The sequence below is a fragment of the Nematolebias whitei genome, chromosome 4 (assembly GCF_014905685.2).
Source record: "Nematolebias whitei isolate Nwh7 chromosome 4, NemWhi1, whole genome shotgun sequence".
Lineage (NCBI taxonomy): Eukaryota > Metazoa > Chordata > Actinopteri > Cyprinodontiformes > Rivulidae > Nematolebias > Nematolebias whitei.
Window position 1 is genome coordinate 51,618,875 of NC_056501.1, and position 24,179 is coordinate 51,643,053.

General features: G+C 45.1%; 1 protein-coding gene across 1 annotated transcript in view; it reads left to right on the plus strand.

The window, feature by feature from the left end:
• Nucleotides 1-1,428: 1,428 nt before the first annotated feature.
• fnta (farnesyltransferase, CAAX box, alpha) overlaps nt 1,429-24,179 on the plus strand; it is a 27,345-nt gene continuing 4,594 nt past the window's right edge. The window contains exons 1-5 of the mRNA XM_037676035.1: nt 1,429-1,597; nt 18,445-18,530; nt 18,618-18,732; nt 18,935-19,039; nt 21,502-21,628. Coding sequence (XP_037531963.1) covers nt 1,470-1,597; nt 18,445-18,530; nt 18,618-18,732; nt 18,935-19,039; nt 21,502-21,628 — 561 coding nt within the window. The 5' untranslated portion in view covers nt 1,429-1,469. The remainder of the gene's footprint in view (nt 1,598-18,444; nt 18,531-18,617; nt 18,733-18,934; nt 19,040-21,501; nt 21,629-24,179) is intronic.

Sequence of the window (24,179 nt, forward strand, 5' to 3'; positions counted from 1 at the left end):
TATTTATAAAAAACTGCAGGAAGTCATTACAAAGTTCAGTAGAGGCTTCCAGACAGACAGGTTGTGGGGCCTTCAGGACAGAGTCAATAGTTTTAAAAAGGACACGTGGATTATTATGATTGGACACAATAATATCTGACAAGTGTTGTTTTTTGGTCTCTTTAACAGTGTTCTGGTACTGATGTTGACAGTACTTTAAAATATAAAATGAAACCTCCAGTTTATCCTTTTTCCACCTCCGTTCAGCTCTGCGGCACTCCTGTCTGGCTGCAATAGTTTTTTCATTAATCCAGGGTTCAGATCTGGCTTTAGGCCACACCAGTTTAGATGGAGCTACACAGTCCAAAATGGTTTGACAGGAGGAGTCAAACCAGGAGCTCAGCCGTTCGGTGTCAGCAGCAGAGTCAGAGGGAGCACAGAGCTGTTCAAAGGCAGCAGAGAACTGACCAGCAGTGGAAGGGTTAAAAACTCTACGTCGCTGGGCAGGAGCGCAGGATTTAACTGGAGCACAGGACAAACCAATATCAAATAAAACAGGCCTATGGTCAGAAATCACATTATCATATAGTTCCAGGTCGTTCACAGACAAGCCGTGAGAGAGAACCAGGTCCAACGTGTGTCCATGTTCATGTGTGGGACCAGCCACCCACTGAACCAGGTTAAAAGAGTCAGTGAGGCTGAAAAAGTCCTTCACCAGTGGTTTCTCTGGGCAGCCTACATGTATGTTAAAATCCCCAACAATAAGGACTCGATCATAGTTTATCATTATTCCAGTCAAATCAGAAAATGTAACAGTTTCCTCTGTTTGGCATGACATCTTTTAGTTTATATTACAAAAGAGAATGTTTTGCACAAGAGCACTCAATCAGAAGTCGACTTTTAGTTGTACTTTGTTACAGCTGCAGACAATCTGAACATTTATAAAGGCAAGATTTAATTGTTTGATACTTTCCTTTGTTGAAATTAAAAGAAACTTTGTTTTTGGCATACTACATGAAATAAAATTTATTCAATGCCCTGAATATTATTTTTCTTTATTTGTGAATGAGCATGTTTATGCTACTTTTTCTAATGTTTGTGAACATTAAGTGACATCTCAACAATTTGGTAAAGGTCAGTATTTTAAAAAGTAATGTGTTTATTACAAAAAACAGTCACCCAAGTAACAAATGCAACAAAATAATGTTTTCATAGTTTTCTTGGTGGGATAGTTAAAGGGTCCAAACGAATTGACTCCAAACATGAATGAGTTGTTGGTGTACTGGACATTCAATGTTTGTGAAAGTTGTCCTAAAGTCTGTGCTGTGGCGCTTGAGATATTTTGGTCACGCACAAACACGAGAAAAAAACAGACGCCTTCCGGTGGCGGTGAACTCATATTTCCCGCAGTCCCTGAAGGCAGCATTGAACCACGCCGGATGTGACGCAATCATCGTGGAGTTGAACTGATCAAGCTAAGAAAGTTAGCCATGTCAAGTGTTGAAGACGTTTCAAGTGAGTCTGCTGCGGTTAAAGAAGATAAAGCGTTTGATGTAGAAGCTGAGGAGCAGTTCAGAGATGATTATGGTGTCGACCCAACTCGATACACGTTTTACAGGTAGCGTTTGATTATTATTCTTGGACATGCTAACTTTAGCTTCGGCAGCTGCTCAAAGAGAGAACGCACTGCAGACAGTACCTGCTGCTTGTTCCGAGGACGGTCACATCGATGGAGGTTTGATACATCAACATGAAACGATTATTTAATGTGCTAACTAACTTAGTTCGGTTAATCTCTTAAGATTAAATCAAGCCATTTTAATATAATCTATAAAAAAAAGCAGTAAAGCTGTAGTAGAAGCAGTCTCAAGTATATAGTGAGTTCGTCGTGGGGGTGAATGGAGTTAAGTTGTTTCTTGAGTTTTGTTTCTTTCGTCTTTCTGACAGGATTTAAAGTAGGTGTCCAAAATAAAGTAGGTGTCCAAAATAAAGTAGGTGTCCAAAATCTGTTGTTTGTCATCAACTGGAGACAGAGGAGTTTGAGGGTGTGGTTTTACGACCCCATTCAGCAAAACATAAAAACCTTTTCCTTGAGTTCTTGTTGAGCCCCCTCCTGTTCACTCTGCTCACGTATGATTGTGCAGCTACCCATCCAGGCTGTCACATTGTAAAGTTTGCAGATGATACAGAGGTGGTGGGATGCATCACAAACAATGATGAGTCCAGCTACAGGCAGGAGGTGGAACACCTGGAGAGCTGGTGCAGAGAGAATAACCTTCACATCAATGTGAAGAAGACAAAGGAGATGATTGTGGACTTCAGAAGGAACAAAAACATCTACACCCCCCTGAACATAAGAGGATCTGCGGTGGAAGTGGTCTCCAGCTACAAGTACTTGGGTGTACACATGAATGACAACCTCAGCTGGAGCAACAACACCACCAGCCTGATCAAGAAAGCTCATCAGAGACTCTACTTCCTCAGACGGCTGAGACGAGCTGGTCTGGAAGCTCAGTCCTCACCTCCTTCTCCAGGTGTGCAGTGGAGAGCATCCTGTGCTCCAGCATCAACGTGTGGCATGGAGGCTGCACAGCTGCAGAAAGAAAAGCTTTGCAGAGAGTGGTGAAGGCTGCACAGAAGATGTTGGAGTCAGCCTCCCCACCATCACAGACATCTACACCTCCAGATGCAGGAAGAGGGCCACCTGCATCATGAAGGACCCAACTCACCCAGCACACACACTTTTTGCCCCACTCCCCTCAGGAAGGAGGTTAAGGAGCATTAAGTGTAGAACCACTAGACTGAGGAACAGCTTCTACCCTGAGGCTGTTAGACTCATGAATCTCTAACCAGAATAATCACTGTGAAAAAAATTGCATCATGTTGCTGCTGATCTGTTTCATGTTGCTGCTGATCTGTTTCATGTTGCTGCTGATCTGTTTCAATGTTGATGTGTTCATGCGTGCACATCTGCTCACAGACTCATGTTCATGTTTGTGCTGATGTTCAATGTTTTATGTTATGAGTGCTTAGTGTATATTTAGTTGATGTTTTTCTTAGTTCATATCTTAGATGTTATTACTGTTTTTCTTATACATTTTATTGTTGGATGTAACTGGGACCTTGTGTACATAATTTCGCTCCACCACATGTACCACATGAGGTGAGAATGACAATAAAGAAACTCTGACTCTGAGTTACTGTTAGTAGAATCCCACGTTTTGGTCATTTTTATTTTCATCTGAATCAGAATCTGTAACTTTTTACAGATGTTAATGCAGAGAAAAAGAAACTGTTTTTTTTTTTTTTTTTTTTATCTGGGAGGCACGGTGGCTCAGTTGGTGGGGGTGTTGCCTCTTGGCGAAAAGGTCATTGGATCGAATCCCTGTGGGGGTCCTTTCTGGGTGGAGTTTGCATGTTCTCTCCGTGCATGCGTGGGTTTTCTCCAGGTACTCCGGTTTCCTCCCACAGACCAAAAACATGCATGTTAGGCTGATTGGTAACTCTGAATTGTCCCTAGGTGAGAGAGTGAATGGTTGTTTGTCTCGTTTGTCTCTGTGATGGACTGGGGAGACCTGTCCAGGGTGTCCCCCGCCTCTCGCATAGTGACTGCTGGATATGGGCACCAATGACCCCCCACAACCCAGAAAGGAAGAAGCGGGTATAAAGATAATGGCTGGATGGATGGATGGGTTATTAGTAAAAGGTCATGACATTTTTTTCATTCATTCAATCTTTATTTACAGGTTAGTCCCATTGAGCCTCGGGGGTTCATTTACAAGAGAGATCTGAATTTTAACAAGTGATGACAACAGTGGACAACAACAACAATAGACAATCATAAAGGATCCGTACAAATTTATTTATTTATTTAAAAAAAAGAAAATATATTGGAGGCAGCACGGTGGTGCAAATGGTAGAGCTGCTGCCTCTCAGCGAGCAGGTTCAAATCCCGGTCCAGGGGCCTTTCTGGGTGGAGTTTGCATGTTCTCTTCGTGCATGCGTGGGTTTTCTCCGAGTGCTCCGGTTTCCTCCCACAGACCAAAAACATGCATGTTAGGCTGATTGGTAACTCTAAATTGTCCCTAGGTGAGAGAGTGAATGGTTGTTTGTCTCGTTTGTCTCTATGTGTCCCTGTGATGGACTTGCGACCCGTCCAGGGTTTACCCCGCCCCTCGCACAGTGATTGCTGGACATGGGCACCAGCGACCCCCGTGACTCAAAATGGAAGAAGCTGGTAAAAGATAATGGATGGCTGGATGAAAATAAATTGGTAATTAAAAGGAAAAGTAGCAAAAAAAAAAACAGCTAGATTGCATGGTGGTGTAGAATACTAAAAACAGAACATATCTGCATTGGTTTTTGCCATGAACTTAACAGATATTTTGAAGATGTTTAGAGAGCAGTATTTCCCCTAGTTAACTTGCCATGGCGGGGTGCTTTCGGACCGAAGGCAAAACCTTTTTTGCACAAAAAAAAGAAACTGTCCAGATGACCTGACTGAAAAATCTTGGATTGTATACCTGGATTATTGAGCATGGACTTTGTTGTTTTCAACCAGTTTGACAAGATTGTCAACAAGGAAGAAGGCCGGCAATGGAGGAGGGGGCGTACCAAAGAGACCATCTTATCACAAGCAGAACTGGTTTGTTCCACTTTGGAGTAAGCTGTTGGGGGAAGAAACAGTTGAATCTCTGTTGCCAGCAGTTAGTCCAGAATGCTGCTGCACGTCTTTTAACAGGAACTAGAAGGCATGACCACATCAGTCCTGTTTTAGCTGATTTACACTGGTTACCTGTTCCTTTTAATATTGATTAAGATTAAGACTGACTTTTAAAGTTTTAAATGACTTGGCCTCCAGTTACTTAATGGATCTTGCATTTTTACGACCCAAACAGAGCACTAAGATTGTTGGTTACGTATTGTAACCTCAGATTCTATGAGTGTAAGCGTAGCCCTTTAAAATCTGTCGCTTATTGGGTTTAAAGGGCGGATCGGGATTTGGTCCATGCCTCACTTTGTCTGTCCGAGAACCATAAAAACACACTTATATCCACCTAAAACCTCATTCTTTATTCAAGCGTAATTATGCACCACTGATCCATGTACCTGGTGCGTGCTGGATGACAGGCGTGCAGCCTCTGTGCCTGATCTGAACTGAAGGAGTGTTTATTCATATCAGACAATTAGAGGACTTTTTTTCTTCTTCTTTTGGCTCTCCCTGCGTTAGGGGTCGCCACAGTGAACTACGTCGCATGAAGACTTGGCAGTTATTTTTACGAGAGGAATAAGAAGGACAAAACTTCCCATGAGGAAACCAGGAAGTTTTCCTGCTTGAACGAGTAAACGTAGAAAAACGCCCGTAATAATGACAGTGCAGGGCTGGGTTTTTTTTTTTTTTTTTTTTTTTTTTTTTTTTTGTTGTGTGACTGAAAAATCACTCTGACATAACTCTGAAAACTGAAGTGTCAGGGATGAGCTGGAGACATTTCGTAAATAAAAACGGATGAAGGGGGTCGGTGATGACCATGAAGCCGCAGAAAAGATGTCCTGTACAAACACCCCTCTGTGCAGAGCTGTGGAAGTAGAAATCCCCCTGGTGGAATGAGCTCTGCCCCCGAGTCCTTCAGGCGGTTGAAGACCGGAAGAACTATAGGCTTGTGATTTAGTTTCAGGTTGTTTTCACACCTGATAGTCCGGTAGACTCGGTTTGGTTGGGGACCAATATTCATAACATTTTGTTTACATTTGAGCTGGTGCGTTTGCATTCACACTGCACTGTGCAGTCGAACCAACCTGTTTCCCCACTCGCCTGTGGTGGCGCTGCACCAAGAACTACGGAAAGAAACGACACAAAAACCTTTGAAGACACTTCTTCTGGAAATAAAAACAAAAATGGAGTGGCATCAAGTTTTAGCAGTTTTAAGAGTTATATTTTGTAATTTTTCAAAAATGGACTGCATGAGCGGAAGATGAGGAAGAAGACCATGGAGAATATTGTTTTTCACACAAGGCAGCTGACGGCTCAATATGAGGTAAGAGAAATGTGTGTTTGTTTGCCCTGCGCTGTACTCCACTTCTTGCTTGTGAAGCGGGGACCGGTCTGATTGCATCCACACTGTACTTGAACCGCGCTGGAGTTTTCTTCTACTGGACCGAGACCTAGGTTTTAGCCCGGGCCAGAGTTCTCCTTTTTGTTCCATGACAGAGTTCGATGGCGCGTTCACACCTCTCCAAACGAACTGGACTTCCTAGGAAAACGAGCTAGAGTTTGATTAAAGCGGACTAAACAGGGCTGGTGTGAATGCACCCTCACATAACCAATGTGACAGACGCTGGGAAGATAAATGCTGACCCTTTGGGGACGGCTGTGGCTGGGTGGTTAGAGCAGTCGTCCTCTAATGCAAGAGTTGGGGGTTCAAATCCACCAGCAGTCACATGCCGACGTGTCCCTGGGCAAGACGCTGAACCCCTTGTTGCCTCCGATGTGTTCCATCGGTGTATGAATGTGATAAAGCTCTGAGTAGTTTCTTTAGAATGATTTGTTCTATTAGCTTTGTAGAGATCTTGTAGAGTGCTGTATGAATGGGTAAATGAGGGCGCAGATTGTGTTGTAAAGTGCTTTGAGTATCTCGATAAGATAGAAAGGCGCTATAGAAGTACAATCCATTTACCCTGTGATCGTTTCCTGAAATGTACGAACAATTATCTGCATTAAGGCAGTGCGACCATGCTTGTCATATAACACCTGAGCGCGCATACTGGACAGAGCAGATGAAATTGTTCCTTTGTAGATTTATTTTGGAGGCAGGCAGAAACCATCCAGCATAATGACTGTGGACCTGAATGAACTTATGCTGTTTGGAATAAAAGCAGGGTTTGGTCAGAGATCTACTGAGCTCCCATCTCCTTGAATTCTGAGACAAGAAGGAGTGACAGACAGACCTGACAAGTCACTCACTCTTTTAACTGACATCAGAGCTAATAACAAGGCTGTTTTGAGCGACAGATATTTCAAAGGTATCTAGTCTGAGGGCTCAAATGTTTTTTTAATTAGTGCACGGAGTACAAGCACTAAATCCCACTGTGGTGCTAGGGCACGCGTCACTGGCCTGAGCCTGCTTACACCTTTCAGAAAACGTCTTGTTAAAGGGTAATTGAAAACCATTCCATCGTTGAATGAAAACTTTCATGACAGGAAGAGATTGTTGTGACATAAGTTTTATTTGTGCTGAAAGCTAAATTTCTGTCCAAAAGCAGCTGCAGGTCAGATAAACAGCTGTAGTGGATGTTGTACGCACTCCCTGGATGGTACATATTACAGCTTTGGAAAAAACAATTTTTTTATGCGTTTTTGTTCTGCTGCCAGACCTAGAGGGACTGCCCTTTTATAGGGAGGCTTTTGATAGCTCCTCCTGCCTGCAGTAGGGCATCCTCTCTCCAAGGCAACTTCCACGGTTGACCCATCAGTTGTTGCAGAAACAGGAACCATGAGGCATTTATGCGTTCTGGGGTGATCAGAATAATTTTTGGATTTTCCTCTCGCGCCCTCTCCAACAACACTGTTAGTGGCACAGGGGAAAAGCATTAGTGTCTTTGGCCACTTTTTGTGTGCAAACGCGTTTACCCCAGTGGCGGTACATCCCGTGGATTTAGGGAGAAGAACAGGGCGCACTGAGAGTTCTCCCAGGTGGTCATCGGGTCCACTTCTGTTATCCCGTACCTGCTCCAGATTTGCAAAATCAGATCAGGATGAAGAGTCCAATTTCTGTCCAGAGGGCCACCTCTTGACATAATATCTGCTCCTCTGTTTAGCACACCTAGGATGCAAATTGTTCTGATCGAGTGTAAATGTGTGCGTGACCAACACTGCATATCCCTGGCTGCGTTCAGCAGCTGAGCTGAATGCACGCCCCCATGACGATTTATGTATGCTGCTGCAGTTCTATTGTCTGTGTGGATCATCACGTGATGACCCTGAATCAGTGAGGCAAAATGTCTGAGCACTTTCCCCACTGTGAGGAGTTCCAGTACATTTATGTGGAGAGACGTGCGGGCTGGCCATTATCCTCGCACCGTCTGGGACCGGCAGGTCCCTCCCCAGCCTGAGAGGGACGCGTCTGTGAACACGGAAGTGAATGACGTCACTTTGCCCAAAGGGCCCCCCTTCGACAGGTTCTGGGAATTCCCCCAGTGGTTCAGATCCGCCCCCACAGATGGGGGAACGGTGATCAGATGCCGTTTGTGCCCCATCCTATCTCACTGATTTTCTGCAGCCATATGTCCCACCGTGCTCTCTGAGGTCAGCAGACCAGATGCTTCTTTCAGTTCCAGATGCAACTTTCAGTTCCAGAAACACTTCGTAAGCTCAGAGGTGAACGGGCTTTCTCTGTTGCAGGTCGAAGACTGTAGAATGAGTTGTTGCGTGTTAGGCAGGCTCCCACAACCAGTCTCGCTTGAAAACCCACTTGTATTTCCTTGCCTTTGACACGGTGTGATTTGTGTTGATCCTGTCTGTATTCTATTCTATAGTGTTGGCCATTTAGTTATCTGCTGCTATTTGTATCTATATTTTTATTTTATGTTTTCCTTTCCACTGTGCTTGTTTGTTTCTATTGTACAGCGCTTTGGTTGGCCTTGTTGCTGTTTTAAGTGCTTCATAAATAAATTGGTGTATGGTATGGTACAGGGTCAACTTTCAGTCGGTTGTAACATCTTTGCAAGCAGCACATTAATGGCCCCAGCGGCACCACAATGTGAGCTGCTGACATCATTCCTAGTAACCTCATGATTGACAACACCGTTACCATCTTGTGGACCTGGACATGCTGAAGCAGTGATGTCAGGGATTCCCTCCTCTGCTCTGACAAGAGAGCTGTCATGTTTACTAAATTCAGATTCACTCCCAGGAATGTCATTCGCTGAGACGGAATGATAGAGCTCTTTTCCCAATTTCTTGTGAATCCCAGATGAGACAGATATTTCACTAAAACGACTGTTTGTGCTTCTGCCTCTTTTCTGGAAAAAGAAGATCGTCCAGATAAAACGGGATTTTTATTACTGTCGTTCGAAGCAGCTGGAGGGCTGCCTCCACACATTTTGAGAACGTGTGTGGGGCGAGCGAGCAAGTACCTTAACGGCAGACGGTTTAATTGAAAGCAGGCCCCCTGAAAAGAAAAACTGAGCAATTTCCTGTGTTTTTTTTATTATTGGATGTGGAAGTTTGTATCCTTCAGATCTATTGACACAAACCAATCCCCTTGTGTTCGAGAACACGTTTCACCATCAGCATGTGAAAAGGTCGTTCCACGATGAATTTGTTGAAAGAAGCCAGATCTAAAATAGGTCTGAGGTCTCCTGATTTCTTCGGAACCAGGAAGTACCGGAAGTAAAACCCGGCTTCCTCTTCTCCATGGGGAACTCTGGAGATCACATCTTTTTTCAGAAGCTCCATCAATTCTGATTGAAGGATTAAACCCTGTTCTGGAGATGTTAGCTGGGTTTCTAACACCCTGTTGAATTTCGGGGATGTTCTTACAAACTGCAGTGTGTGACCTTTTGCAAATCAGATGGTCCAACCATCTGCTCAAGGTGCATTTGTTTTGCCGCGCTGCCATAGGCGTCACAACCATTATATGTGAAGGGGACATGTCCCCCCCCCCCCACACACACACACATTCAAAAAAACTTTCATTTGGACGCCTCCCACTTTTACTATGAAACATTTGTTCAGCCGACGCAGTTTCTTTCTTCGTGAACAAATCCGTTCCACTTGATTAATAGGAGAATACATGAGCCACTAAAACTTCACTCCAGGTTTTCCTGGTTACCTCCAACTCAAGACACAGCAGCCTGCTGCCTGCAGTCCGTCTCCTCCTGCCTCGGCAGAAAACGTGCACAGGTGGAGGAGGTGGAGACACCTCTGTGTTGCTCGTTCATCAGTTTAGCAAGCTTAGTGCGGGCAGTTGTTGACCAGGGGGGTTGATCTTAAACATATATACATGGTTAGGAGAATGCTTGAGAGGAGCGCTATATCTGTAGCATCTTAGCTGAGCAGTAACTGTGACACTGTAAGACGCTGCTGGTGTAAGAAACACTGTGTGTTCTGGTGCATTAAAGTTGAAATGTCTATAAAACCCACAGCTGAATTTACACAAACTTGGTGAGAAACTTGCTTTAAATGTGTGGAATTAAAGGAAATTTAGGTGAAATGTTGCTTTTTTGTACACTAGTGTATACCTTTTTTTTTTTTTGCGCCCCCCCCCGTGCACACCCCCCCCCCCCCCATACATAAGTGTGTATCCCCCACATTACGGATGCTTCTAATGCCCTTGTGCGCTGCGCTCTGAAAGTGGGTGTGCATGAGTGTGTTGTCTCGCAAGGAGGAACAACTGAGCCTCTACCGCCATCGTTTCCTGTGGGGGGGGGCTTCCCCCACACTGACCCACCACACTGACCCATAGGAGGCTGGCCTGGAAAGAGATTCTTGTTTCTATTCAATGGTTCTTACATTGTTCCCCGGCTGTGTCTGGTGTAGTGAACTTGACCTGATGTCAAAACTAAGCCTAAGGTCAAAACCCTTGACCTTAAGAACCTTGTGGGACAGAAACTGTCATTTCATTGATTTGAATCCAGAAATACAGGTTCACCCATCCTGAGACTTTCTTTCTTGAAAATTCAAGTGGAAGAACACTCTCTTTTCTATTATCATTACTATTTTACAAATGTTGATAATCAAAGTGTCTTAGTTCAAACCATTTTAGATGTTGCAGTGAACTAATCAATTTTATTAACTGTGAAACAGTGTAATGATTTTTAATCCTCATGCAAAGTTAGAATTCATGTTAAGGCCTGTTACAGAGTAATTATGCATTTTCTGATTTCTGTCTTTGAATGAGCAAGTGTGCGTTTTCCAAGGTCAGGAGTCGAAGCAGACATGTGTCTTGTTTTACATCCTCTCAGACGTCAACGGAGAAGTTGGCACCTGTTTCTCCAAACTCGCCAAAACAAAACTCTCTCTGTCTCTGAGAACAGTTTTAATCTGTTCCATAACAATTCTTGCTGTTTTCTGACTTCTAGTAACCTCTTACGTCACAAACCACACCCCTGTCTGGTCGACATTGACCAATCAGGAACGCTCAAATATACCGGAAATAGAGCCCTTTAAATGCCGGTACTTCCTAGTTCTCTCAGTTCGGTGAAGTGGCAGTTCTGAGATGTTCGCAGTTCTGTGAAGTCGTTGTTCTGTGAGTTGCCGTTGGAGTCGGCTGGAGTGTTTGCAGCTCCAGTCGTTTGGGAGAACAGAAGTCCAGCCATGATAAGGCTCTTCCGAGTTTGGATTATAACATCTTCCACCTCTGAGTGGAACTTCTGAAGGACTCCACTCATGTGAAGTCCACTTGCTGAGAGAGGTAACGAGTCAAGTTTACTACCGAGCGTACCGAGGAAAAGCTGGGTCCGAATGGAGAGTGTCGGTTCTGGTCAACACTCCCCCTCACACACCATCTTTTACTTCCTTTAAACTCCATCTTTCCATCTTTAAACTCTCCTATCTGCTAAAATCATTACAGATAATTTTTAGAAATGTCTGAAGCAAAGTTCTCATCTACCGCCGTGTGGATAATTGATCATAATTGTACAGCTCGCTGATTAATGATGTTGTTATTTTCATATTTTGCCAAATTAATGTAAATGTTTGATGTTAAACTTTGATTCTGTAAAATAAATGACCACATTCATTTTGATGGGTCAAAGATAAATGACGTCTCACGTTACATTTCATTAAATTCAATGCACGTTTTATTCAGTCCAGAAAAATGAAGAATCCGTTTTAATTGATGAATATATCTCAGCATCTGTTCATCTACATCTTAGGCTTAGTTTTGACATCAGGTCAAGTTCACTACACTGGTTGGAGAGAAAAACGGGCGTGAGCGGTTGAACAAAACAAACGCCGCTTCGGTGGAGGTTCACCTTCAATGCTTACTTCTGCCAGTCAGGAAAAAGAGACGGAAGAACCCCTGTGTAAAGCTCTTGCTTTAAGTGCAGGTTCATGATTTCTACCAGAGTGTGTGGGGACCAAAACGTCTCTTTGTTTTTGGGGCAAAAGTTTCATGACCGAGATAGCTCTTACTACACTGCGGGGTTTGACGTGGCGGAGCTGAGCTGTCAGAGCTTCAGCTCTTGGCTGTGATAAGTTGGCTCTCATTGTGACTGAATTTAGCTCCACTCCCAGATAAACGATCATCTGGGACAGGAGAACCAACTCTTTTCCCAGTTTATAGCAAACCCCAGGTTCACAGAGTGTCCGCGGGGTCTTGAAAGTTATTAAAAGTTGATAAATCAAATTTGGGAAAATTAAGGGTCTTGAAAAGTATTAAAAAGTCTTGAAAGCGATTTGATGAGGTATTATTTTTTTTGCTGTTATTCTAGCTTTAAATAATTTGACAGCAAAAAGTATGTATGACTAATATTTGTTTTCCTCACCGCGGAGGATTCGGAAACTGCTTCGCACAAATTTAGAGTGTCAGGTTACAACAGCCTTAACGGCTAGGCCTATCTTGTGCGCATGCGCGGCTGCTTTGAGTCTGTGTGTTCGAGTAAGTTGCCGCGAGACCGTGAGAACAATGGGTAAATGCAAGTTTTCGGACTCCTGGTTGGAGATGCCTGATTTTCAAGAATGGCTGAGGCCTGTCGCCGAGAATAACCGCGAGGCTTATTGTACATTTTGTAAAAAAAAGATGAGCGTAGCCTCGATGGGCATAAACGCCTTGAAGTCCCATATGACTGGAGCTAGCCACAAAAGTGCAGCTAGCCGCAAAACGCAGATGTCTATCAGCAGTTTCTGTGCTCCACCAGCGACAGCGCTTCCAGCTAACCGTGTGCCTGAACCAACCAAAGCTCCCTTGACACTGTCTTCTGCCTCTCCGTCTGCCGACATCATGGTGACCATGGGCAGCACACCAACACTGCGTGCAGAGGTGATCTGGTGTCTCCACACTGCTGTGAATCACCATTCTCTAAATTCCAACGAAGGCATATCGGACATTTTTAAATCAATGTTTCCAGATTCGGATATAGCCAGAACATTCACTTGTGGCAAGGACAAAACGGGTTACATCTTGCGATTCGGGCTTGCACATTTTTTTAAGCAGGAGCTCGTTGACAGTATTAACAAAGCTGGCCCATTTGTGTTGATGTTTGACGAGTCTCTGAACCAGTCAACTAAAAAGAAACAGGAGGCTCTGAGGTTGATCTGCGACAAGGTCAGTGTCTGTGGGGGTGTTCTGCAGGTACCTCTGACCAAGGAGCTGCTGGCTTCTGTTGCCTCTGCAAGGTCAAAGTACAGGATTTACCTGGAACAGCAACGAAAGAAGAAAGAAACTTCCACACAGAGCCTTAAGAGGAAAGCAGCTGGAGCTGAGTTAGAAGAGCTGAAAAAAAAGAGAAAACTTCTACAAGAGGTGTGCGATTCTCTGCAAAAAGATGCAGATCAGTTGGCAGAGCAGGCAGAGGGAAAGTCAGGTTCTTTAATGGCCCAACTGATCACCAAGTCCAATGTCTTGAGAAGGAGACGTAAAGAAAAACTCAGTGAGCTGGTGCAAACTGAAGAGTTGCTGGAATGCAAAGCAACTGCACTGAGGCACATGTAATGATTACTGTGTTTATTTCTTATTCGCCATTGTTCAACCAAGTTACTTTAAAATAACTACGAGTCTTGTTGTAACCTAAGCTATATTTTCTTAAACCTAGTCGTGGTTCAGTTTCTTCTTTTGAATTTTTTTCTATCCACTGTATCTCAGTTCTGTTGTAGGTTTGAGATTCACGGATTTAATTGAAAACAACAGCAGTTTTGTAAATCAAAGATTTGTTGCTTAATAAAACAAAGTGACGATAAGGTCTTGAATTTATTTTGGAAGGTCTTGAAAAAGTCTTGAAAAGGTATTGAAATTAACTTCATTATTCCTGCATATACCCTGGTTCAGCAGGTGTGACCTCAACGTTCTGGTTTGTGCAGCTGCTTCCTGTCTGGATCGAGTTAACAACAGCAGATCGTCCAGATAAAAATAATTCTCATTCCTGCCCAGTGTAATGGCTACAGAGCCGTTTTCACGCATTTTGAAACTGTGCATGGGTAGAGGGAATAACCAAACGGCAGCCTGTTGTACTGGTACTGGGTCCCCTGGAAGGAAAAACGCAGAAATTTCCAGTGCTTTGGAATGGTGTGAATGTGAAAATAAGTGTCTTTTAAATCTATGGAAGTAAACCAATCGTTCTGGTGAATGTTGTCCAACAGCTGTTTGGTTGTCAGTATGTGGAAGTGGAATTGTCTCTCCATGATCGCTTTGTTGAACATGGACATGTCGAGAATGGGTCTCATCCCTCTGTTTTTTTTTCGGGACCAGGAAGTAACGTGAGTAAAATGCCATGTTTTCCTCTCCGTTGGGAACCCTGGAAATTACTTTTTTTATCAGTAGTTCCTGAACTTCTGAGTGGAGAGACGAGTTCTGTTCTGGAGATGATAGAACCGTCTCTATAATCCTTCTGAATGGTGGGGGTTGAGCTGCGAACTGCAGCATGTAACCCTTTTGATCAGACGGTCCATCCATCTGTCCAGGGAACACACTCTTTGCCACTCTGCGTAACGCTCGGGGAGCGGGCACGCGTTTTTGTGTTGTCATGTTTTTTACGGACGTCAGCCAAGTTAAAGCCCTCACAGCCGTCACCCGCTCTGGGGATTCTCCTGAATTGACCCAAGGGGAGGGGGGGGGGGGTCAGAAAGGGCCTTGAAAGAACCTATGTGCTGCGCTCAGGCTGCGGGCTCACATTAGAGTTGATGTGAGCTGACGCGCACTGAGGAGAGGTGTGAGCGCTTTTAGAGATGAGACGCCGTTTGGGTGGAGGCTGCAGTTGTCGTGGAGAAACACGTTTACTCCCGCTGCGGTCAGAAATATCAGAAAACAACATGGGCTGAGAGCGAGGGTTTTTACCGCGCTCGGTCTGCTGAAAAAAAAAATCATTTTTAGCTGATGTGTCAGTCGAGTATTTTGTGTGATTTCCTGAGCTGTGGTGACTTTTAAAAACCTGTTTTGAGTTTACAGGCTCGTTTTGTGGGGGGAATGTGTGAAGAGAGGCCGCTGTGAGATCATTCGATCTGACAGTCAGGCTGGAATCAGAAGGCACTTTACTCTCTGAATGATGTTTTTGTTTTATTGTAAAACTTAAATCATCATTATGAACACACACATTCCCCACAAGGAGTCGTTTTTTGTGTTGCCTCCTCGTGGGCCCTGTGGCTGATTGGTCCAGGGCGGTGCTTGTTGACGGCCTCTGGGGAAGTGCTGAGTCGCTGATTGGTGTGATGAGAAGGGCTGTTCTCTGGCAGGAGGGGCCAGCGGAGGAGCGGGGCGAGAAGTCGCTGCTGCAGCTATGGTGCGTCTCTGCTGCTATCGCTGGCCACGGCGATCCCTCCAGCATGGGGGGGGGGGGGGGGGGGGCCTGCGGCTTCATCAGGTGGCGCACAGTTTCTGACACATCCTCGGACTTTTTGGACTTTTCGAGCATGGCCTTGAAGTTGTCCCTGAACAGCGCGTCCGTCTTGATAGGGCCCTCCAGCAGGTCCCTCTGCAGCCTCTCCGGCATGGATGGGGAGACACAGAGCCAGGTGGACCTCTGGATCATCGTCATCCAGGCGGCGATGCGAGACAGGCAGACCGCAGAGGTGGCGCACAAGTTCAGAAGGACGTCAGACGCCTTGCAGAGCGAGCTGTTCATCTCCTTAGGCAGGTCTGTGTCCTCCAGCCTCTTTGAAATGCTGTAAGCCAGCAGGGTGACATTGTTGTTTGCCGCGGCCGCCTGAAAAGCACACTGGTGGGCTCGGTTAGAGAGTGACGTCACCGTCTGGTCATGTTTCCCTGGAAGGACAGGTCATTGGTCCAACCTGGAAACTTTTGCCCCAAGTACCTCCGCCAGACTTGGGTCCAAGGGGGGAACCGAGGGAAAACTCCACTCAGTAAACCCCTCTACTCTGGTGATGGGAGCGAAGGTGGAGACGGGCGCCCTCAGCTTACTAGGTCCGGCTGCCTTGTTCCAATAGGACATCACTGCTGAGAAATGAGGCAAGATGGGGTCAGGGCGGCGAGCCGGGGTGGAGCCAAACCTTCCCGCTATATCATCCGATCTGGGGGGAGGAGAGGGACGGAAAGTCCCTTTTTGTCAGCCGCTTCCTGGATTATGCTGAGCAGCTCCGAGAGGAGGGCACCGACGGCTGGGAGTGAGGTGTTCGCCAATGCGAAAAGTCGCGGGGTAAGGGGGGGTGAGCATGCGCTCAGCCCCCCGTTCCAGCACTACGCTCTCCAGAAGGGAATGAGCAAAGGGGCTGCTGCTGACATCGCCTTTTCTGGAAGAATCATCTGATTCACTCCGTGACTCGGCGTAAGAAAAGGCGATGGCGTTGTCCAGCGAACAATTCCCTGCCACGGAAAAACACTCCTCGATGTTAGCCTTGAGCAAGGCTGCTCGTCTCTGATTCTCCTCAGAAGGGAGGAGGTCACAGGGACGGCAGCAGGAGGCGAGGTCGGCGTGGCGGGGACCCAGGCATCCATCGCAGATGTCGTGCCGGTCGAAGCTCATAATGTAGCCAGTCTGGCAGGACAGGCACAGGCGGATGGTGCTGGTGCTGGACATCTTCTCTCTTCTCAAAAAACTGTGTTGGTTGGCTGAAGAAAAAATGGGAGCCGATTACCCGGTCTCACCGAAATTTATACGGACCGGGGTGAGGCCCACACAGCAGGTGGGCGTGGACTAAAGCCCCCAGTATACTGCCGCGTACATCCATATGCAGAGGTACGCACGTACGTATGCAGAGATATGTGCGTACCCCCCAGGACATGTCCGTGCAAAGCTCAAATTTTTACAACCGCATACGCGTACGCGGTGTCGCACAATAAACTGCTTGGCGACGGATTGTTTTGTATGCAACACCAATGTATTAAATTCCCCTTCTTCATCCCTGATCTGGCGTTTTCTATTGTTTTTTTTTCTAAGAGGCAGTGATCTCTTCCTCCTTCGTTGATGCCATGACTGAAATGGTGAGAAATGGAGGAATTTGTTACGAGCAAATTAAACTCAGGTCCAGCGTGGCTGTGGGAGGGTCTGGAGATTTCCTGCTGGGCTGGTCTTATGTGTGGGTTGTAGAGCCAGCTCTCCCTGTTTTTTTATTTTTTAGATCTTTTTATTAACAACATATAAACTCAGAACACCGCTGCGGCGGAGGCTGCCAGCACTCGCTTTTTTCCGACCTGTCAATCAATCCAGTAGGCGTGTCAGCAAATGACCAATCATCGGCGACCTCAATTTGTCCCGAAGGTAAACGCCCCTTGTCTGTGAAGCTGCGCTGCAGCTGCTCGGGGTGGACCCTGGAGTATGAAGTCTGAAACCTCTGAGTACAGTACACGCGTACGTACGCGGCCGTATACTGGAGCCTTAAAGTTTTCAATGCTGCGCCGCACGCGAAGTGATAAACCCACTAGCGATAGCCTTAAAGGGCAAAGCCTATGCAAAATAGAACTGACATTGACAGTTCTCCTACTGTTGTACAAGTACCATTAGTATTGCTTCATCTAGTGGTACTCAGAAGAAATGTTGGTGTCACATTTATTACAAGCTAATTACTTATAAGTCAGTCAACCTTCACTTTTATAGTTTTTCCACTTAAAAAAACTACAAAATACTTTAAATTAAAGTAAATAATTTAGGTTTAAAGTCCCAATTGAAAACTGACAAAAATAAATAAATGAAGCTCAGATATATTTTTAAATGTTTTTAAAAATCAAAGCTGAATTCATTCTGAAATCCAAGCCCTCTACTTGTTCTCTGGATCCTCTCCCAACAGTGCTTGTAAAATCTTGCCTTTTTTCACTTCTCTCCATCATTTCTTCCATTATTCACTCTTCTTTCTCTTCAGGAACTGTACCAACTATTTTCAAAACTGCAGTTGTCACTCCGATCTTTAAGAAGCTTAAGCCTTAAGAAGAACAGTCATGGACTTTGTTGTTTCCAACCAGTTTGACACGACTGTGACAACAAGGAAGAGGGCCGGCAATGCAGAAGGGGGCGTACCAAAAAAAGACCATCTTAGCACCAACATAACTGGTTTGTTCCACTTTGGAGTAAGCTGTGGGGGGAAGAATCAGTTGTGTGTTGTGTGTTTCCTTGACTGATGAAGCCTTCCAGATCGAAGGCGAAACGTTTCAGCACAAAAAAAGAAACTGTCCAGATGACCTGACTAAAAAATGTTGGATTATTTCAGCAAATTTAGAGTACTCATAAAAATACTGATGTCAACTTGCAGCAGCCTTAGCAATCACAAAGACACTTACTCTAAAAGACCAGTTCCACATTCGGGTTCTCGTCAGCTGGTGCCAAACGTGGTCTGGAGAGTGATCCTTTTGTTTTGTGTTTCAGAGACAGGAAGGAGTGGGCTGATCTGGAGCCTGTCCCACAAGATGACGGGCCTAATCCTGTAGTGAAGATTGCCTACTCTGAGAAGTGTAAGATTGTTACTTGTAATCTCAGATTAAATCACTGTGTTCTCATTTTTAGATTGCTTTTAACTTGTCGTGCCTTTCTTCCAACAGTTTCAGATGTTTTTGACTATTTTCGTGCCCTTCTAAAGAAAGATGAAAGAAGCGAGCGAGCTTTCTCTTTGACTGCAGATGCCATTGAGCTGAATGCTGCCAACTACACAGTGTGGTGAGCTTCATGTGTGAATAACAGTAAAGAAATGGAAAGTTCTTCATCAACAATGTGCTTTTTGTTCTTTTGTGCCTCCTGGTGGAGGTGCTGGGCAGCAGCTCATGAGTTAAAAAACAGTTTGTAACTGGTTAATTTATGACTGTTGTCTAGTGAGATGCATCAGGAAATGCAACCTAACATTTGGTGTCAAACTGTTTAGGCACTACAGACGAGTCCTGCTGCAAGCACTGTCCAAGGACCTGAGGGAGGAAATGAGCTACATCACCAACATTATTGAGGAGCAACCCAAAAACTACCAAGTCTGGTGAGAGCTGACAAGTTTGTTTTTGGTTAGCATTGGGTGGGGGCTGGGGGGGTCTGAAAGAGAAGAGGTGGATGTACAGAGAACTGTGGCTTGTTAGTATTTTAACAGTTCTGCTATTAAATTGATTTCTCAGCTAGCCAGGGTTAAAGCTAAACAAGTGGTTTATAACTTTGAGCTTTTTTAGAGCAATTATTTTGCTTTGCTCCAGCTTTAAAGGTGTATAAATACTGTATTTCTCATTTGAATTCAGTAAAACAACTTTCATTCAATAACTTTAAAGCAAAGTCAGAATTGTTGGGAAAGAACTAGAGCAAACAAAGTTCTCTCAAGCTTTTGGAATTTGAGCACCCACAGGACATTCATTTAAATACATGAATTTCTGGACTATTGAGCGCACCAGAATATAAGCATGCCCACTAAAAAAATAAAAATAAATAATTTGTACATATATAGGCCACACTTGTATATAAGCTGTGAGTGTCCACGTTGTAACATGCGATATTTACACAGAAAGATTTTTATTTTATTTTTATTAAATACATACCAGTAACATACACAAATACATACAATATATTTTTTCTGAACAATGCCTATTCAAGTTCAAGTATCCTTGTCATTTGCTTCGCATGTAGTACATGTGGTGGAACGAGATTATGTACACAGGGTCCCAGTTACATCCAACAATAATTGGCAGCACAGGCAGTGGGTCATCCAGGTGAGTGCTGCTTCTCGCTGAGTTTGGCTTAAAAACAGGAATCTGATCCAGTTTTTCTGCCCTCGGTGAGCTGCTCTGTCACACTGAATCCTTCAACTTGAGATGTCTCCAAGATGGCGGCGCGCGCACACGCTGCGGCTTCTCTCTCCCGACAAAACAGTGTTTTCGTTTTCTTTGTCCTGCGAGCCGGAATGTGCTTGTACGTCTTCGTCATGTCTACGTGTCCTAAAACGCAAGTATAGCCGTGAGTTCCTGCTTGATGTCAGAAAAACCACACTTTTAGGAATAAACGGCAAACTCAAATAATTGGATTTCTTTATATAATTTTCTTTTGTTTTTCAATTCATATGTTTTTTATGATTGTCTACTGTTGTAATGATAAATATCTCCAGGAGGGTAAATGTAAACTAGATCTTGACTTCAAAGTCAAGATTCAGCGCGGCTGACGGAAATCAGACTGTCTGCTTCGGACTGAACGAGGAGAACACGCCGCTGAAGCCACGGCTCTCGAACGTCCAACGTAAAACCCACTTTACTGTGGTGCCTGGCTAAACCATCCTCGTGCTCTTTAATGTGGAGCTTTTTCAAATGTTTAAGTTCGATGTATTGTAGGTTGCGACCGAGCTTCCCCCTCTCAGTACAGCAGCTCTGCAGATATTGCACGTTGCTGTCTTGTGGTGTTTAGTGTAAAATACTTCCACACAGCGGACATGTTACCATGAAAAGTTTGTTAGCTGTTAGCTGCTCTCAGTCCTCACATATTTACTCACGTTGTAGCTGCTGCAAACTATGAAATGGAGTTCCTGAATGTGAGGCGGGTCTTATTACTCTGGGTTCATGAGACGCGCCTCCCCCTCCGGGGGGTGGGGTGGGGAGAACCCCTCCTGTTGTCTCCGTTTGGATGTGGGTTTAAAATGAGATCCCAGTATATTAAACGCATATTTACCGTACAGAGAAAGATGTCACACAGGATTTTGAAACTTTTATTAAAACGTACCAGACTTGACTGCTTTGCGTCTCCAATGCCCGACCATTGACATGTTGATGCAAAGCTTACAGGGAGCAACTCTGTTTCCGTCTTCGACAGCTGATCGATCGCTTTTAACATGAAAACTGCGTCATAAGAAATTCTCTGTGTGTTTTCCATTATCACTGAGCAAATGAGCAGGTCTGTGCATGAAGCGCAAAATACGGTCACGAGTCTACGACACGGGAACGATCTGAAGAAATTAACGCACGTCTATCTTGGGGTATGGTCCTCGAGTACGTCTTTGATCATTCAGGTTAGACTTCTGGTCACATGATGACGGAGTGGGTGGAGTTATGGTATGAATTTGATACCCTGAGCCAGTGTCTTTGTACATGTGGATACCTAAGGGCATTCTCTCTGTGTCACAAACACCTGCCTCCAAGAAGGGTGGGGTGCTGGGCAGCCATGAGCGCCCAGCTCGGTCAAAGGAAAATGTTAGTCAGCGGCAGAAAATTACCAAGATACGGCAGGAAGTCTGTCAAAATAAAATATAAATTATGAAAATTATGAAAAAAATACAATAAATAGCCATTCCTGCATATACACCGCAGGGTACAAAGTGTGAGAAAAAAGTAGCGGCTTTTACACCGGCACTTACGGTACTTTGTGATATTTCACTTTTTAGTGAGATATTTTGCTAACACACATACAGGCGTTCATAATGCCTACCTTTTTGGCAGAAGGTGATAAAAAAAATTCTTCCTAAACTCCTTCCAGGCATCATAGACGTATGGTGGTGGAGTGGTTGAATGACCCCTCAGAAGAACTGGAATTCATCGCTCAGATTCTCAGCCAAGATGCAAAGAACTACCACGCGTGGCAGCACAGGCAGTGGGTCATCCAGGTGAGTGCTGCTTCTCGCTGAGTTTGGCTTAAAAACAGAGGAATCTGATCCAGTTTTTCTGCCCTCGGTGAGCTGCTCTGTCGCACTGAATCCTTCAACTTGAGATGTCTCCAAGATGGCTGCGCGCGCACACGCTGCGGCTTCTCTCTCTCCCGACAAACAGTGTTTTTGTTTTCTTTGTCCTGCGAGCCGGAATGTGCTTGTACGTCTTCGTCATGTCTACGTGTCCTAAAACGCAAGTATAGCCGTGAGTTCCTACTTGATGCCGGAAAAACCACACTTTTAGGAATAAACGGCAAACTCAAAGAAGAGCTATGTGACTGCGGCCTGCTCTGGAAGCCGGTACCATCAACGACCCTCACTCCTTCATCACGCCCACAGTGGAAGCGCCATAAGCGGCACGGCAGGAAGCAGAAGCGGGGTAAGCGCGGAGGTATCCGAGCTAGGCTAGCAGCTAGTCCACACAAGCCGGCCGTCCCATCCATAGTTTTGGCTAACGTACGCTCTTTGGACAATAAACTGGATTATATACGCCTACTACGAACAACACAGAAGACTGTGAGAGACTGTTGCGTTTTTGTGTTTACGGAAACATGGCTTAATAACAACGTTCCGGTTCATGCTATTCAGCTCAAGCAGCTAACATGCTACAGAGTGGACAGAGCTCTCATTGAGGGAGGTAAGACCCGCGGCGGGGGGCTCTGTGTTTATATTAACAATGCTTGGTGTTGTGATGCTGCTGTGGTCTACAAACACTGCTCACTTTTAGTGGAATTTATGGTTATTAAAGGCCGATCATTCTATTTACTGAGGGAATTTACAGCTGTTATAATTGTTGCTGTTTATATACCTCCAAGCTCCAGCAACAAAAATAGAAGTGAGGCACTAAATGAACTGTATCTGCACATCAGTGAGCAGCAGACAGCCCACCCTGATGCTTTGCTCGTCTTGGCTGGAGATTTTAACAATGCAGATCTGAGTGTGTTTCCAAAGGCATACAAACACATAGACTTTCCAACAAGAGGAAACAATACACTGGACCAAGTTTACACCACCATGAAAGGAGCCTACAAGTCTCTTCCCCTCCCCCACATCGGTGCCTCTGATCACATCAGTGTTATGCTAATGCTAGCATACAGACCACTGGTTAAAGTCACCAAACCAGTCTGCAAGCAGGTACGAGTGTGGTCGGAGGGGTCTTCAGAAGCTCTTCAGGACTGTTTCAACACCACAGATTGGAATATGTTCAAAGAAGCTGCTACCAAAAACAACACAGATCTTCAAGAGTACTCAGATACTGTATGCTCATACATCACCAAGTGTATTGATGATGTAAATGACCTCAAGACCATCACTGTTCAGGCAAGTCAGAAGCCATGGATGACAGCATAGGTCTACAGACTCCTGAAAGCCAGGAACGCCGCCTTCACAGCAGGAGATCAGGTAGGCCTGAGGGCAGCCAGAAACAACCTGTCCCGGGACATCAAAGGCCAAGAAGCAGTATTCCAGGAAGATAGCTCATCGCTTCAGTGACAGCAATGATACACAGAGTCTGTGGCGGGGAATACAGACCATCACGAACTCCAAGCCAGCCCCACAAACCTGTGACGGCACAATCTCTACACTGAATGAGCTGAATGACTTATTTGCTCGGTTTGAGGCATGTAACAGCACACCTGCACAGAAACTCTCCCCCTCTCCCGATGACCAGGTGCTGACACTGTCCACGGACAGTGTAAGGCGATCATTCATCAAGATCAACGCCCGAAAAGCTTCTGGTCCTGACACCATACCTGGTCGTGTGCTGAAGGACTGTGAAGTGGAACTTGCAGCGGTCTTCACGGATATCTTTAACATCTCGCTGAGTCAGACCATCGTCCCCACCTGTTTCAAAGCCGCCACCACCATCATCCCTGTCCCAAAGAAGGCATCGCCCTCCTGCCTCAATGATTATCGTCCGGTGGCACTCACCCCCATCCCGATGAAGTGCTTCAAACGGCTAGTCATGAAACACATCAACTCTGTCCTTCGTGCCTCCCTGGATCCCTTCCAGTTTGCATATCGGCCAAATCGTTCGACCGACGACGCCACATCCTCTTCCCTCCACACAGCCCTCACATCTGGACACTAAGGACTCTTATGTTAGAATGCTGTTCATTGACTTCAGCTCGGCATTCAACACCATCATCCCCCAACAGCTCATCCTTAAACTGGACAGTCTGGGGCAGAACACCTCATTGTGTAACTGGCTGCTAGACTTCCTGACCAGGAGACCACAGGCAGTATGGGTCGGCAGTAACACATCCAGCACCATCACAGTGAATACAGCCCCCCCCCCCCCACACACACACACACACACTACTGTTTACATTCACACTACTGTTTACATTTGCACTACTGTTTACATTTCCACTACTGTTTACATTCACACTACTGTTAACATTCACACCACTGTTTACATTCACACTACTGTTTACATTCACACCACTGTTTACATTCACACCACTGTTTACATTCACACTACTGTTTACATTCACACTACTGTTTACAT